Source organism: Botryllus schlosseri, chromosome 6 (genome assembly GCF_051294905.1).
Source record: "Botryllus schlosseri isolate E-star chromosome 6, Bs_hap1, whole genome shotgun sequence".
In the NCBI taxonomy this organism is placed as follows: Eukaryota; Metazoa; Chordata; class Ascidiacea; order Stolidobranchia; family Styelidae; genus Botryllus; species Botryllus schlosseri.
The window spans coordinates 13,734,456-13,752,396 of record NC_137241.1 but is presented as its reverse complement, the minus strand read 5'-3'; the positions used below and the strand labels follow the sequence as shown (position 1 = coordinate 13,752,396).

The 17,941-nt window shown below is 40.0% G+C and overlaps 1 protein-coding gene across 2 annotated transcripts in view; it reads left to right on the top strand.

The window, feature by feature from the left end:
• The window catches only part of LOC145440281 (uncharacterized), a 105,980-nt gene extending 92,980 nt beyond the window's left edge, over positions 1-13,000 (top strand). For both annotated transcript variants that reach the window (XM_080317842.1, XM_080317843.1), the window contains exons 79-92: positions 217-512; positions 573-759; positions 3,002-3,191; positions 3,896-4,153; positions 6,139-6,258; positions 6,941-7,025; positions 7,645-7,760; positions 8,204-8,231; positions 8,512-8,600; positions 8,658-8,736; positions 10,931-11,016; positions 11,433-11,506; positions 11,564-11,620; positions 12,583-13,000. In XM_080317842.1, coding sequence (XP_080173968.1) covers positions 217-512; positions 573-759; positions 3,002-3,191; positions 3,896-4,153; positions 6,139-6,258; positions 6,941-7,025; positions 7,645-7,760; positions 8,204-8,231; positions 8,512-8,600; positions 8,658-8,736; positions 10,931-11,016; positions 11,433-11,506; positions 11,564-11,620; positions 12,583-12,873 — 1,956 coding nt within the window. In that variant the 3' untranslated portion in view covers positions 12,874-13,000. The remainder of the gene's footprint in view (positions 1-216; positions 513-572; positions 760-3,001; positions 3,192-3,895; positions 4,154-6,138; positions 6,259-6,940; positions 7,026-7,644; positions 7,761-8,203; positions 8,232-8,511; positions 8,601-8,657; positions 8,737-10,930; positions 11,017-11,432; positions 11,507-11,563; positions 11,621-12,582) is intronic.
• Positions 13,001-17,941: the final 4,941 nt, after the last annotated feature.

Sequence of the window (17,941 nt, the reverse complement as noted above, 5' to 3'; positions counted from 1 at the left end):
AACCAAAATGGCAAAGTATGATGTAACAATCATAATTACAGTCCATGAAATTCGCAATGTAACAATGGCAACAACAAAATTTGACGTATATTGTACAATAATAGTAATGCTACAGTTGGGTTACCGACCCTAGCTGTGATATATACTTACTGTAATCCACCTTTCTAGACTAATTATATGCGCCAAAGTCATCATCAAATAAGCCTTCCGTTGCAGGTTACGGTCACCGACACTCAAGACCCCAATTTGCCGCCGATTATCCAAGACATGAAGCTATACGTTTCTCCCACAAAGTGGATCATCGAATATCCGACAGATTATGTTACAATATCAGTGATAGTGTCGGTCTCACTAGCTCTGTGGTTGCTGTTATGCGTTTCCGGCTATCTGTTGGATAAGGCGGCCTGCGAATCCGTTCATATCAATAAGAATGGAAATGACGACGTCATAAACTCACTTGTGTTTAAATTTCAATCTGCCAATCTAGCATCAGTCAGGATGATTTTACTCAGGTAACAGAAAATAGTTTTTTAGGCCATGTTTTTTTCATTAACCGCATACACACATCGAAGATTGGTTGGGGAAGACCAAGTCAGTCCGATCGTTGTGTCGGAAATGCGCAAGAGCTGGTATTCGCCGTTCCGCTGCTTCTATGTCATTTTGCAAGGATGCGATGCGGAGACGGGCAGATTGAATGTCGGTATTTTAACGAGGAATGGCAACATGGCGAAAATGAACGTCACAATCGAGGCGGCCAAGGTGTGGAAATTATTTTGTTTGGTGGCTGTGAAAAGTATGTGTAGTCTTTGTGCGCAGACGGCCCTGTTCGTATTTCCAGAATTCGTGAATCCTTAAATCATGATTTATCATGACTCAATTTAATTGCGATTGATTTAGCTTGAAATCGGCACTGGTTGAATATGTGGTCTGTTGCTAATCAAAAATAGGGGTTTATGATTTTTAGAAGTGTGGGTAATGAAATTATTTTGATTTGAAATTTCAAAGCCAAAGCACTTATTCGTCGTTTTCAATTTTGATGAATTGGAAGGTAATTTTTATGCGAGAGATCTTCAATTGTCATTTTGATTGTGCGATGTAGCCTGATTGTCATAGCAAGAGAATTCACTTTCAAAACTGACGCCAGAAGTTACGCTGCGTCAGTCGCCGGGATTCGTCTCAAAGTTTTTCACCCGCCATTGACTATCACGGTTCTTTACTTGAGTTTGATGTAGATTTTTCATAGATGACTTGTTCACTGTTCAATGTAGTCAGGTTTTCTGCTCAAATAAAAATAATTTCGTTTATTACTACTCAGTTACCGTACAAGTAGAAGAAGAAATCTCCAAAACGTGCCAAGATTCCTTCAAGTAGAGGTGCAGCAAGTGGAAATTCTGGAAATTACTGAAGTATGAAATTTCAAAAACTCTATTCTACTGATGTCCATATAAATAGTCTATTTGCATTCAGTTATGGTGACACAGACTTCTCTGGGCCTTGGCATAATCTTTACTATAAAATGTAAGCGCTATTTTCTCCGTAAACTGGTAAGTGGAAGTGGTAGCCGTAAAAAATAGAATCACTTGAGTGGGGTAAGTAGGCAAAATGTACTTTGACTCACCGAGCCAGATCGTGTAACGGTGATGCGTCCGGCTTCTTGATCGGTAGGTCGTGGGTTCAATCCCCAGAGTCAGGGTCAGGCTAAAGACTCGAAAACTGGTGTCCGCGGCTATCCTGTTAAGCGCTCAGCATCCTACGGATAGCATGGAGGAGAAAAATTGGTGGTGCAGACTAGATGATCTTGCACAACGGTCACATCTCTGTCATCAAAGCATCGCGATGGTGCAGGCGAAAATGAATCTGATGTCTCTTTCTCTCCTGTCTCTCTCTCCTGAAAATTATAAACACTTTGCTAATTACCACTACGGCTGTGCAAAATCATGTAGCTAAGTGATATGATTGAGAATCGAGCATTTGGCTTCTAGACGAGTATTCGAGTATTACTGATTATGACTTTATACGAGTATGGATGATATGATGCATTCAAATTTGTACCTTTTATGCGACCACAAGGAAAATGAGGCCATTTCATAAACATAATTTGGTATTTTGCAGCCGTATGCCTATTCCACTGCACTTTGTGACGATGCTACAGGTTGATCACTTTAAAGATGGTTTGCCATTTATTGTAACGTGCATAGCTTTGTGCTATTCGACCTATCGAGATTTCAATCTTTCCAACAAGTATTGAAACCAGGGTTGTAACCAAGTCACGAGGCTCCGAGTCACAAGTCAATCTCGCTTTTATAGTTATGACTCGAGTCAAGTCGAGTCATTTCCAATTCACCACCGAGTCAAGTCCGAGTCCAAGTCAGCAAGCAGAGGGTCGAGTCCGAGTCATGGTATTATGACCCGAGTCCGAGTCCAAGTCATTGGGTTAACTGCTCAGTTTACAGTTAAAGTCTTGTGAAACCCACTTTTTATAACTATGTTTGATGATATCGAATGGTTCTCATTTATGATATACTAATTTTCCTCACTTTAGCAGTTTCTGGTAGCATTTTTCAAGTACCAGTACCAACAGAATAAATGCCAATAGTGTGGTTACTTTACTACTCTTCAATGAAATGTCGGTCTTGGCCGTCTGAGTCTCGAGTCATGCGCACTGACTTGAGTCCAAGTCGAGTCAATATACAGATTGACTCGAGTCGAGTCATTTCCGTATTTTGAGAAAATGACTCGAGCCAAGTCGAGTCATCTGAAAATCGTGACTCGAGTCGGACTTGAGTCGAGTTATTACAACCCTGATTGAAACTATAATTCTTGTTGATAAGATAACTCTCAATGAAAAGCGGTGTATAGTTTCAGTACTACAAACCATCCGGACTCACTACTCGACTCGAAACGTTGTGCCTAGCTCTACTGACTACTCTGATGAATACTCATACCACTTCTAGTCAATTGCCAGCAGAAGTGTTGCATTATCGAATTGTTTTTCATTCAGGCCTGCGCAGATGTGGCCAGTTTGAGTGCTTTGAAATGGGTGCCGGTGGCCAAAGACTATTCGCTGCGACCGGGTACATGTTTCTTCCTGCCTGTACAGATGTCGCCGGCTATTGAATCGCAACAGCGTTTCAGAAGTCTTACTCGTGTCGCGTTGAGCAGTCATTGGGCGACGTCGTTTTTAATAAACGGTTAGTCAATGACGGTGCGGGGGAATTTGATGCAATATTTTGGCGCTGCGCTGCATTCGGGATATTAGTACTCGTGCCATATCTAAAATTTATGGTTTTTGTGTTATTTTTACCAGGGTTGTAATCAAGTCACAAGTTTCCCAGTCACAAGTCAATCTCACTTTTATTGTTTTGACTCGAGTCAAGTCGAGTCATTTTCAATTCACCCCCGAGTCAATTCCAAGTATATTGATTCTATTACAAGTCGAGTCAATAGACAAATTTTACTGATTTGAAAAAATGACTCAAGCCGTCAAGTCGTGTCATCAAAAAATCGTGACTCGAGCCGTGTCATTACAACCCTGATTTTATTATCAACCACTTATGGACTTTGATTTATTGTGTGTGTGTGGCACTAACACTATAAAAGCTACGTGATAGCTGTATCACTTTTGATGAACCTGAGTAATACCTCATTAGATTTGTATTCAAATTTTGTAATTTACAACATGAGAATGTAGAAAATAAGTGTCTGTATACCCGCCCAGTGGCATATACACATCATGCACTCTCATGGTATGCATATGTGCACATCACATGAGTCGGTGTCCTATATATGCCGCAAAAACATCAAGGACAAAAATATATAACATAATTTTCCTATCGATATCATATCTACATCCCGTGCATATTCACAACTCCAATACAGTGTGATTGATTTTTAGACCCCTTCCATCCCGTGTCCAAGTTTGATGCGTTCGCGATCAACTTCCTCGTGTTATCAATTGGATTGCTTGTGCCGTCCGCGCTGTTCATGTATCACGATATTTTGGGCGCTTCGATTACATGCATCATAAGTCTGGCGATTATGTCGGCAGTCCTGTCAGTTCTGAAGTGTGTTTGCTGCTTGAACAACCGCGATTGGGACATATCATCGGTTTTGGAGAGGATACGGCAAACAGAATGTCGCATTCGCAATAGAGGTTTGTGTATTTCAAGTAAGCTGTCTCAAAAACTAGATTTGACCGAGGTGTGTGTTCATTTGTACAGCAAATGGAGAGATTGTAATTTAATATCCACACGACATATCGGTAACATCGAATCTCGCTGATAACTGATGTGCAAAGGAAATTGCATCTTTGTTTCTCTTCAAGTTGTTATAGTGCACGCATTAAATTCCCGGCATTACATACATCAGGGGTGGGCATACCTGCTTCATGCGTGAGCCCACATATCAGAAATCTTGCTTTGCTAGCCTTTGGAATATAAATGAAAGAGACGCATTCACCGTAGTTTGCCTGAAAATGATTGTAACCTGCGCTACCGTGATTAATTATCAAGTTCATTGTTGATCACAATGTTTTATCATTGGTTGATGACCGTGTACCATTGTTGCGGGTGAAACGTTCATGTGAACTCTATTCATTACTAAAAAAACTCCTGAGCTCACATCAACATAATGGCCGTTCAAGATGATATATCCTGCTGTGCAGACTCATTTTAATTGCTAAATTGCCAATAGCCTACTGATACAAACATTTTGCTGTTTAGAGAGGTTTTGGGGGGGATTGTGTCCAAAAATAAAAAGTTAGATGAGTAATGTCAATCACAGTGTTTCCGAAATGTTTACAAATATCCATTTTCTTCTGTGATATACTCATACACAACCATTTTTTCAGAATTACTTCAAGATAAGCTGTTAGATAGAAATGACCAGGCATAACGTTAAATGTTCATTAAAAAACTTCGTTTGTCAATTTTGGTGCCATATTTGTTTCGATCATACCCAAATGTGTCGTCGGAAGCGTTACACATGATTATTACATTCGCCACCACATGCATTTGTGGAAATGAATTTTAAATACACAACCACATATTTCAAGTAATGCAGTTGCAGACTCCGCTTTGAAATAATAAAAGTCAACCCAATTTCTACTAGAATAGTATGATCTTATTTTCGAGAAAAGTCATTTTGCTGCTGTTTATCACCAAGCCTACAGTTATCATTTGCACGAGACAGATGACGATTGCACGATCACTGAGCTACATTTGAACTAAAACTTGTTGGGGGTCCGTGACGGTCCGAACGGGGTCCGCGAAGACAAAAAGGTTGAGAACCACTGCAATACACCATGTTGATATTATGTGATAGAATGCATAAATTTATAATCAGATTGAATCTCTCTTGCCAAATAACAAAATGCTTGTAAATTGTGCAGTGCAATCATCAAAGAGAATCAGTTTGCCCACCCACAATATACATAACTTCATCAACCCGAGTGTTGAGTGGAACCGCTAAAGTCCAGATACAGTGGATTTCCCTTAGTGTGCGTAGTGGATAGGGATTGACTAAACTGTCTTTAGCGGTAGCATCAGTTCTTTGTTAGAACTGGACTGGAATATCTGCTGCGAGTAACGACCGATTCCTAACTGACTGTTAGAGTCCAGACTCAAGTGGATTCCCCTTAGCTTTTATTGCAGAAAACAGTTAACTACTGGCCTATAATGTATGCTAAAAAATATGCTGGCAATTTCTCTGGATGGAAGATATTTCATTAATCTGATGCTAGACGGAATGCGGCGCGAGAATAGCCCTGATAACTGCACGACATCTGTTTCTGAAAGACAAAAACGTGACCCCACTTTTTTTGACTAGTGGCCACGCGCCTGTTTCATAGTATTGTAATTTTGTCACCTTATACAAGCGGCCAAGTAATTGGTAATATAAAACGCTTGTGTGTCAGTTACATAGTAGTGCATAGTTACATGTGGCAGTTACATAACATATATTCATCGATTCTGCTACATTATGATGTCTTACCTACGGAAAATTAGAGTCCGGCGCCTATAAAGTGATATATCAACATGTAATGCAGGTAGCGTTTGAAAGTAAGACTATAATCTACACCGAACATGCGATAGTATTATATTGTTATTCATATTCAATGTTGAAATGCGCTTTTTACAGGAGATCAGAGAGCGGAAAAATTTCGTCTGCAGCAAAGTCATGCTGTATTAAGCAAGGACAGTAGATTGAAGAACTTGGCGTTGCAATTTTTGGATTTGGAGAATATCAGCGGGCGTCAGGGTAACGATCGTCTTGCAGGAAGTGTCGAAAATAATTGGCTGATTCAAATTGATTCATTTTCGGTCGTGCACTAATAGCTAGGATTGAGATCAAGTAGAGTCATTTTGCGATTTGTCTAGTCACCAATGGAGTCGTGCAAATTTTCAAAGTGACGCGCTTCGAGTCATCTCAAATTTTGCTATTTCAAGTCAGCAAATATTTTTAATTAGTGTCATATATTTTAAATTGCGGATGCATATAGGTTGGACCTCACCACACTTGGCGCCATACAATTTATAAGCAACAAACGGGTCATTCAAGTTAGTTGCTGAGAATGCTGCTCACGGAGCGTACTCCATGCCATAGGCAGTCCTGAACTGATATGTGTAGAGAAATTAGGTTTGAGCATGTAGGAAGAATATGTTAGCAGCAAATTTCGCCGAAGTGCTCGTGAACGGACCAATTTCAGTTCTTGGTTGAACAAATTTTTAATCAGCGACATTTCAACTGAATGTTGAATGTCATTTCAGGGCTGTGACTGGAGTCAAGACAGGATTTGAGTCATCCTAACACTGCTCATTCACAGCTATTCCTGCCAGCTCGACTCAAATATGAAACTCACGATTTTTTTTTGTGAATTTAACGCCGCATACATGGAGAACTTTGCACTGTTGCATCGTAATTTTCCGTTCTCCTTTTTCAGCGTCATTCTCTACTTTATCAAACTACGACTCTCTACTTATTCCGAACGAATACATCAGAAGAAAGTTGTCACAAGAAATTGCAGAGTACGTTTTTGTATTTATAAAACCTAATTAGTACTACTAAATAATTGCTTGAGATTTACCGACTATATCAAGAGTATAACGCAGGCTCAACAACTTTAAAGGTAAACTATGTACATTGTACATTTGCACAATCATGGTGATGCCTACACCCTTAAACTAACAGCGACCCGTCTCACCGCAAATGCAAATGGCATTTCGGTTTTCAGGACAAGAATTCCACAAACATTCTTGAAGATACTCTTGGACTTACAGAACTTTAATGTGCAGTTGAATAATTTATTCCTATTGAAATGAACCTGTTTATTTTCAGTAATCATCAAACAAATAGAGATTTCAAAAGAACTGTGCAGATCTACAGTCGCATCAGGCCTATGACGTCACAGTTCTTTTGAATTCTGTACTGGTTGTCGACAACCCCTGACGAGTGTTGACCTCAATATGAATGTATTATTCAAAAAGATTCTTTGAAGTTAGTCTGCGCCGAATGAGTTTTCGCGTCCCGTTAATTCTCGTTGTCGTCAAGGGACAAAGTAGAAAGTACAAGCATTACCAGCGTTGGGATGTGACATTTCGGGCCCATTCCGCAAAGGATTGATCCGACGTTTGCGCTTTTGTTCAGTCCTCAAGTGACGCATGACGCATTGGAAGAAGCAGCGAAGAAAAGAGCAAACTGCGCCGTACGGAGATCGAACTCTTGTTTCGCTATCGTGAATTTTCAGGATCCGGATAATCTGGGTGCAAACTTGATCTTGTCTTTCGATCGGTTTTCCAAGATTGATGTGAAACTGATGTTACCTCTCGACACGTTTTCAAAACCCTGATCGCCAGAAGTAGAAGTATTATCCTAATTCTCTACTCTATTACGAGTTGCCGTAGAAAGTGATAGATCTTAAAGATACTCAGGTAACCAGTTGAAAAAGTAAATTTGGTCGAGACGTCGCATGCTTTTAGCGGACATAGGGGGCTGCTTTTGAAATGGAAAGATACACCGTCGCAACTGACATGAATGCTGTATTAGAAATGAGTGAGCTTTTCGAAAAATATTCAGTGCCCATGATACAGGGACTATGTCTAACGGTTGTTTAGGGAATTGAAATCGTTAAAGTGATGCAAACCTATCCTAAAAATACTTTACTTTGCAATATTATTTCACATTTTCTACAATTTCTTTTCTTCAGAGCCGGATGATGAATCGCAGAAATTCAGGTAACTATGGCTCGTGTAATGGCTCGTATTTTGTAGTTTTCCGGAATACATAATACATATAGGTGTGCATGCCACTTCCCTGTTGTTTTCACGGTTCATGTTGGGTGTTGGTTTATTAAAGCTGAGCAAATCATATCGATATTTCAATGGGTGTTTGAATTAAATCATAGCGAATTAATTTGAGTACGAAGCCTTGGCATCTGTTTAACTCGTAATCAGACTGGTTGTATCGTGATCTCTCGGCAAAGAATCACAGCTGCAATGTTATTACGTTTGTCAGACTGGGTGCGGAGAATCCTCAAATCGCTACGTCTAACTTAACGGTGAAATCGTCACTTGAAAGCATTTTCAATGAAGCGGAGACACAAGGTGGGATGGTTTTTGTTGTTCCGTGACATCTGCGGGACTCGCCTTTGTTTTTTGCAGAGAAAAAGCCGTTTGTTGATGACGTATCGCACGGGCTCTTCAAAGGAAAATTACTGTTCAAACCTGAAAAATTGAAACGGTATAACGCGAACGTTTTGTTTGGTTATATGGTTTGTGTATTAAATAACAATGTTCTGCCATTGCGACCAAGAGTTGATTCATAATTTAGGAGGTGTGGTTTTTAATTCCATGATCTATGTTATGAGTAGAATACCTGAGTGATTCAATACAGAATTGAGTATTATGTTTCGAAATGAGTATCACTTGTTTTGACATCATAACTTGGGTTGCGTACAATCATATGAATCTGAATCAAGTGATAATTCTTTTGATTTGAGTCCAGGAGTGAGGGATGATTATTTCGAATTCTGAAGTTATACTCTACTTGTCACTAAGAGTTGATTTATGAACGAGAATTATAGTTTCACTAGTATTTCCATTGGCTGTAAAGGACGCTGTAAACCTCGATTAGTCGATTATTGCAGCATACGAATCATGCCGCACAATGCTAAACGTAAAGTCGTGATCAACCCGCAGCATTATAAACCAACTGCAATGGTCGAAAAATATGCCATATAATCTCTAATGTCATGTAGAATTGGCATTAAGGCATAAAGACTCTTTCTCTAAAGACTCTCATTAAATTAATTGTGGTGAACTTTCCTCAATATTCATACAGTCGCGACATCATACTTGATCCTCAACTCAAAGCCTGATACTCAATTCCGAATCGAATCACTCGAAGCTTGATTTTGCATGGCTGTAGTCATAACAGTACGAATGATTAGAAAGTTCGTATATGTACCTTTTATGCGACCGCAAACAATATAATGGCAGTTCTATTTCTCGTTAAAGAAAAGTTTGTAGCTTTTCATCCATTTCCACCATCATGCACACTTTTTCCATGTGCTTCGTATGCTGTGACACAAGCAATTCTCGGTTTCAAGGCTTCCACGGTGGGAAATAACATCGAAGCTGCAATCCATAACGTGGCTGATTCTACTCTTAGTGCAAATAAAAGTATTATTTCCGTAATTGAAAAAAAATCATCCCTTTCTACTCGTCTTGAATCATTATAATTTATAGGCTACTTTATTCTGATACAAGTAATCGAATGATTGTGCCCAGCCTTGTTAAAGAATGATGATCAATCTTAATCGAGGATCAGTTTCGTTTAGATTGCTCGACTCATCACAGATTGTCCAAGCTGGGCAAGTTTTCCATTAATTATAGTTGGATTAATCGCTAATCTTCATCCAGCTGCTAGCAAATCATGTATTTGCAGCAGTGTTGGGATGACTCGAGTCATGACTTGACTCGAGTCAGACTCGAGTCACCTTTTTCGTATGACTTGACTTGACTCGAGTCACTTTGCTAAAATGACTTGACTTGACTTGACTCGGCGTATCAGAAATGTGGATTGACTCGTGACTCGGAGCAAAATTCACGAGTCAATTTCAAGTCATCAAGTAAAAATCACCTTATCTTGCATATATGTTCGGATTGTTCGCCAAACACTTGTGTAACCCATGAGAGCGACCAATCATTCAATGATCGTGCGTTTTACTGATCGTCAAATATTCTCTCACAAATATATGGACCACAAATGAAGTGATCAAAGCTACAACTTACGTTGTCGTAAACTAGTAGTAAAGTAATTTAATACCAAAATATATATTTCTGTTTTCTGTTTTACCTTAACCGAACCTCTTGTTTTATTTAAATTGTAATCGAATATAGTTTATATACTCCTCAGCCATTGGCGCAGATTCGAATTGTATCATACCAATATTATGTATAAATGGATGATACATTGCATCTTATCAATTCGTTTCTCGATTCTTTATCTTGACTAGTAACTATAAAATGAGGCTATGCAATTACTTACGTAGTTCAACAGTTCTATTTGAGCGATACAGCCCCTTATTGCATGTATTTGTATATTCAACTCTATATTCGTTCTTTCGTTCATCGGTTCAGAATCAATGACCAATCAATCTGTTATTCAGACACCTAGCGAAATGCAATGACGTAATCACTAATCATGCTTCATACTTCGAAAAGCCGACTTGACTTGAATTTTGACTTGACTCGTGACTTGACTTGACTTGACTCGACTTGACTCGAGTCACCTCCAAAAATCGAGTGACTTGACTTGACTCGAGTCACCTTTGAAAATCGATCGACTTGACTTGACTCGAGTCAAAATGTGCGATGACTCGAAATGACTCGTGACTCGAAGGTAGTGACTTGATCCCAACACTGATTTGCAGGCCGACAATGTACAGCGAGAGTACGCACAGACGCCGCGTACGTAATATTTACCGTGTGCCCAACGAATGGTTGAAGCCAAGCGCAGGTAAGTGGGGCCAGTTGCACGACACTAAGCTATCGTACTTGTGATTAAACCTGAGGTGATCAGTAACGAAGTACTTAATCAGAGTACACGAATAGGTTTTGCTTACTTGTACTCTTGCTTACTCAACTGTTTATGACATTAGACCTAAAGGTTTTCAATTCAGCAAAACTAGGCCTAGATTACTACTTTCACCCACCACCTGTTTTTAGACTAGGCCTACTTCCTCTTCTAATTGAAAAGTTTTTAGGGAAAACCACTTGCATCTTACGTTTTAGATTTTTGCGTCCTTCATCATTTGATGTTAGTTGCCAAGATACATCTTGCAATTTCAAAGGTAGCAACCCCGCGATCAAAAGCTACACATAATTTTTCCAATCCATATGAATTCAAATGTCAATGCAATTGCCGTTATTCAGGGATATTGTTTGCTGCCGATCGCGGGGAAGGTGGAGATCGGTGCAACGGACCAGTGTCCAGTCAAGAGAAATTGGTAAGTATTTTCTTCAACTTTGTTCCGTTCCAATAACTACAATTTTTCTATGAATAGGACATTGAGCAGACGTTGAAAACGACGATATCGGTTTCGAAATCGTGTACGGAAGAGGTATGAGGCCATGGCCATATTTACTACTTTGAAACGCTGCGTTATCCAGAGGTGGTCAAACTCAAACTAGTCAACATTACTACTCAAGCAGAATAAGTGCGGTAGATATCTACTCGATCACATGTAGAAATAAGAATTTTGAAGATATGCCAGATCTACTTCAGCTTGAAGTAGGAAATGAAAAGTCTGCAAAGTACTCAAGTAAGTAGCTTTAAAAGTATATTTGACTGAGGCGTTGCATACTTTTAGTAGTTGATTGACGTTTGCAAGTGGTAGATGCAGTTACCAGGGTAGGGCTATTTCGCCTAATAGTTATGGCAATATTACTCGTAAAAGGATGGAAAGGGCGTAGTTCATTTATGTCCTTGATTTTTTTTGTGGCATATACACCAACTCATGACTTACGTTTTGATGCTCCCAAATTCATATCGAAGTAGTGAACTATGGCACTCAAGTACAAGTATATAGCCGAGGCTAAATTATAATTGGAACTAATGATTTTCAAGACTTGCCAGAATACTTCAAGTAGAACATCTCTCAAATAAGTCGTTAGAAGTGAATTTGAACAAGGCGCCAAGAATATTTGTTAGTAAATCGCCTGTGACAGCTATCCGAACCATCCATGATTACCAATTGCTCCGTAACAAGTTGCAATATTCGAAATTATATTGTGGGTACATCATGTAATCGTGGCTTTATTAGTCGTAAAAGTAAAGCTAATCCATTCTAAGAAGTTTGTCTCCAAAAACTGTTTGAGTAAAAGTAGTCTAAAATATCATCACAAGGCGAGTGTATTTGAATATTTGTAAAAAGTAGAAGTAATTCGTTACTGACCACCTTTGGAATTTATATCGTCAGGCTAATCAATCTCAAACTCAAACTCGGTGCTTGCAGTACCTCGTGCATACCAGATCAATTGCGCCTCATGGTATCACATCATGATACATTCCTTCATTTTTCAGATACTGTCAGAGAAAGATCAATGCCTCAACATTGTACTATATAGTATTGCAGTGCTTTGTGCAGGCATCGCCATATATTTTGGGTTTCTGCCGTCAAATGTCGTTACTCTGGCTTCATATTACCTTGTCATAGTTATTTGTTCTTTTGTGTCGATAATATTGCCGTATGACACGTTTTTGACATCTTTATTACTGAAATGTAGGCGTCCACAAAAGGCTGGTGATGGTCATTCTGTAGTGTCTGGTTCAGTTAAAACGGTCAAGCATGATAAGCAATCCAACAAAGAATAAGTTCACGTGTTGTGTGTTACTTTTATTTTGTGAGCATTATATCGTGGCAATGTCATTTTGTTTGCTTTGGTTCCATGATGATATATAGCTCTATCTTTGTTTGAATAAACTTTGGTAATTATAATAATTTCATGTGATCATTGAGTGTAGCCAAAACTCAGGAAACTTGCATACTATCGAGCGAGATAGTGTAATGGTTATGCGTCCGGCTTCTCGAGCGGTAGGTTGTGGGTTCGATCCCCGGCCGGGTCATACCAGAGGCTCAGGCGCTCAGCAATCACGAATGGCATGGAGAAAAAAGATCGGTGGCGCAGACTAGACGACCTCATGGCCGTATCGCAAGTCCGTCGTTGAAGCATCTCGATGGTGGAGGCGAAAAAGCATATCATCATCTCTTTACTCAATTGCAATGACTTTATTGAATCATTCATAATAGGCTGATGCAAAGATCGGAGAAGTAAAGAATCTTTATTTGTCAACCGTGCAAATCAATAACATGCCCAACAAAAATACAATCGAGTGAAAAGTGAGATACCGATGAGCAGGGTTGTAATGACTTAGTCATAATCATCATTGGTTTATTAGCAATTTTATCAGTTCAATACACCACAAAAAATGCGATACAATGAAAAGAAAGGAAGATGTCAAAGCGACTAGGAGTTGTCTATGGAATCGGACACCCACCTTGGCCTAGGCCAGTGGTTCCCAACGTGGGCGATATCGCCCCCCAAGGGGCGATTTGTCGGTCCAGGGGGGCGAAAACGGACGAAGGGGGCGATGGCGCGTTGAAATGGCTTTATTGGCGTCCATTACCGTAACTGCCACACCCAAACCCCCAATTGGGATGGGGGGGGGCCGAACTCGAAGGGAGCCCACAATTTTTTCGTGAATTAACATTAATTATAGAGTATTATTTTGGAAATTTAGGCAACTTTTTCAAAAAATTTTCGCTCTGCGTGCCATTTCGTGGTCACATATTTCTTGCTTATTGCAATTTTTTGTCCCTGTAGGTCTACATTTAAATATGATAAGTAAGATAAAAAGGTGCTTATAATAGAGAAATATGCAAATTGGTGATGGCGATTACCACACATTGAAAAGGACTACGACTCTACTCTGTGGTAAGAGATGGGTCTCAAGAACATTTTCAAACCCGAAAATGGGCCACGGCCAAAAGATGGCTGAGAACCCCTGGTTTATTAGCTTCTATATGTTGGAATTGAGCCAAATTTGGCGCGCAGAGTTAAATCGACAATTTCGTCGAAGTAGATGGTAAAGTTTCACTTGGCTGTCACACTCCACCAAGTTCGTCGTGACTTCCTAAAGACGGTTCGGAATCCTTGGATGAATGTGACTTGACATGACCGTCCCACATTACTCACAACCAAACACATATAATGACTATATTGCTCTACTGCTAATCAATCAAAGTAATCAATTCATTTATGTTATAGGACGACGATAAAGGAGAAAACAGGAGCAAGACTGTTATCGAGGAGGCAGAAGTATTGGCTGAAGTGATTACACAGTTCTGTATCAAGGCCCAATTCTTGCTAACGTATTTTCTTCATCCATGTTTTTTTTTTCGTGTTTTGTACTGATTTCATACAGAACAGAAAGCCATACACATGCTGATTTTTAAAATTGGCAATTAGTTAACTTCTGAACAAAAAGGCCTACCTCTTGCTGCCTACTTCTTGCTAACGTATGTTATGTCAGGGACTATTATTTTACCTTCATTCTTCATCCATTTTTATTCCAATTTTTCGTCGAGGTCTAGTCAAGTGCATGTTTTTTGTATTTTGAACTGTCTTCGTCGAGGTCTAGTCCAGTGCATTTTTTTTTTTTGTATTTTGAACTGGTACAATACAGAACAAAAAGCCATATTATTTGTAAAACTGAGGATTCGTATTCGTTCATGTGTGAAGTGCAGCATATAGCAGGTTTAGCCAACCAGGGTTCAGGGTCACACAGGGTCGAATTGTACAAAAAAATATCTTATAGGATATCGTTGAGGATGTTTATCAGGATATCTTTGAGGATGTTTATCAGGATATCTTTGAGGATGTCTATCAGGATATCTTTGAGGATGTCCTACAGGACATCTTATATATATCCATTTCTGTCGACAAATGTATATATTTTGCACTTCATTGAAGGACATCTTTTGAACTCATGGAAGATGTTTAAAAAATATCTTTAATAAGTTTTGTGTTTGCTGGGTGGATCCCCTTCCTTCAAGAAAAAAAATACGCATGGGTTATAGAAATGGGCATCTCGGCGTCAGCCATTATGACACCATGATGCACCAAGACATATGAAGCAGGCCATATAACATGCGACTCCGAGAAGTGTGCCAGAACGAGAAAACCTTGACGGAAAAGGTCTGCCTTTATGCTGACCGACTTCGATATATATACGATATACATATATATTTAATTGTCCATAGGCACGTAAATGGCTGGCGCCAAATGTTCCTGTCCTGGCAATCAGAACCCCACAAAAAAATCTCATCTCGCAGAGAAAAATTAATGGCCAGTGCAGAAATACCAATTTGAAATCGTGTGCGTCTTTTAGTTTAGTACGTATGGGCGATTTGAATATCTTTTGACATAGTAGACAGGCCACGAAATGTCACTACGTAACGAAGTCGTTATACTTACGGCTCCGCCCGAATATGTTCAATTATTATTTACGGGCGCTACATTTTCCAAGACACCTCACTCAGCTTTGCCGGTAAATCTGAATACATGAGCAGAGAGAGGATAAAAAATTGACAGCAATAGATATGCAATTCCCGATCATATTGACCGATTCAATCATGAATGATAGAATTTTTTCGCGCTACGCGCGAATTAAGCCGACTAACTAAAGAGTCCAACAATTTGTGCAGAGAAGTAGCGGTAAAAAAGGTAATGGGGGAGTTGGGTCTGAGGGGTGAAGAAGTTTGCTTTATCGCCCTATGGAGGGGGGTCAAGACCAACGTATTGGGGGAGGGCTGACGTAATGCTATTACGGTCTTTTTGGAATCAAGTCGGAGAAATCACATTTTTTGTTAGTCAACTCACCAAAATTTTGCTGGAAAAGTGTAATTTAGAGGTCGAAGTGAAAAGTTGACCCTTTTTCTTTGTCAACTTGCCGGTGATTTCAGTCTGTATGCCCACTTTTCCGTTCCAATATTTGGGGGGCGATGATCGGTGTGGAGTTTGAAAAGGGGCGTTGAGTCGAAAAAGGTTGGGAACCACTGGCCTAGGCGATGTAAAGAGGAGGCATGCACACTGAATGAAAGTAAAGAAGATAGTATAGAAAAAGGAAGCGACAAGAAATAGGGCGGCATGTCATGGGAAGCGAGATCGATAGGTCAGTCGTGGTCCGGTAATCTTGAGGATGGACTGTATTTATTTAGTAGTAATTGCTTGTATTTCGACTTGAATGTGGACATGCTCGTCGACTGCCGGATGGCCGGCGGGATACTGTTCCACACATCAGGTCCGGCATATTTGATAGAGCGATGATCTTTTCGGTCGATCATATGATATTTGGACGACGTGAACGCGCGTGTGTTGTATCTGTGCGCTTTTGATTCAGAGGTAAAGAAGTCATTGAAGTATTCGGGGCAACGACCGCAGTGAAACTGATACATAACTCGACTCGAGTCACAATTTTTCGTGGACTCTAGTCCTGTGGTTCTCAAACTGGGGGGCATGAAAGCGTCTGAAGGGGCCTCGAAGCTGTGGTCAACTGAAAAAAATTTCTCGCTCTGCGCGATATAACTCCAGTTCATGGTTATTGCACTGTGTATAGTCCGAATTTCATATTTTAGAATTCTCTCATCAATAGTCATAACCTTTCATGCCATTAAACTATCCGTTGGGGTTGGTAGCATTCTGGTTACATTTTGTGATATGACAGTAAGGGAGGCCCGGAATCTCTCACTGTAATAATGGGGGGCATGTCCAAAAAAGTTTGAGAACCGCTGCTCTAGTCATTTTCTTAAAAAATGGAAAATGAATCGACTCGAGTCAATTGTGTATTGACGCGACACATTTTATGACTTATTCATTCAAGTCTCGTATATTAGGACTGATAATTGAAAGATAGGCCTGGAAACCGTCTGATATATGTTGTAATAATAAACATGTTTACTGTTTAAAGTGAGAAAAATCAGATTATTGTGAATCCGAGGCCTTCTACATCACCCGAGAGTTTCACAGAATGGATTTGAACTCAAGGCTGAATCGTAAACAATTTGACTTGGACTCGACACGTTTCTTCCTGACTTGGACTCGGTGGTGTCTTAAAAATGACTCTCGAGTCAACACTAAAGTCAAATTGTGACTTGGTTATAACTCTGAGGATGAGCAAGGTTTAGACCAGTGGTTCTTAACCTTGCCTCCAGCGCCCCCCAGGGGGCGCTGGCGATTTTGAAAGGGGGCGGAAACGCTCAGGGGGCGATATGGGGGGCGCTGGGCTCAGGGGGGCGGTATGGGGGGCGCTGGAGAAAAATGGCTTCGCAGTAGATGATGTGGTGGTAGGACATATCCTTAATGAGTATTCAGAGAAAATGAACACCGAAAACTTCGTTATATATAGCCTACAAAAGACATAGGTTTAATTGTCCATGGGCGCCTAAATGACTGGCACCGAATATTCCTGTGTTGGCAATCTGAACCCCAGAAGAAGAATTCCATCCGGCAGGGTAAAATTATATGCCAGTGAAGAAATACCAATTTGAAATCGTGTTCGTCTTTTAGTTTAGTACGATTGGGCGACAGGGTTATCTAAAACTAGATATTCTTGTTGGGCGATATCCCTGTTGGGCGATTCTATATTTTTTGATATAGCAGACAGGAGGTCACGAAATAACATCATGCAACGAAGTCATACCAACGGGTTCGCCCGCCCGAATATGTTTAATCATTAGTTACGGGCCCTACAGTTTCCAAGACACCTCACATTGTTCGCTCCACGTTTTGATGAGTCTGCGCACACCCAATAAACTCACTGCGCAGACCCTTGGACAACAGTGCGTAACGACTAAAAAAGGGTCAAAACTTCGGATTAGTTG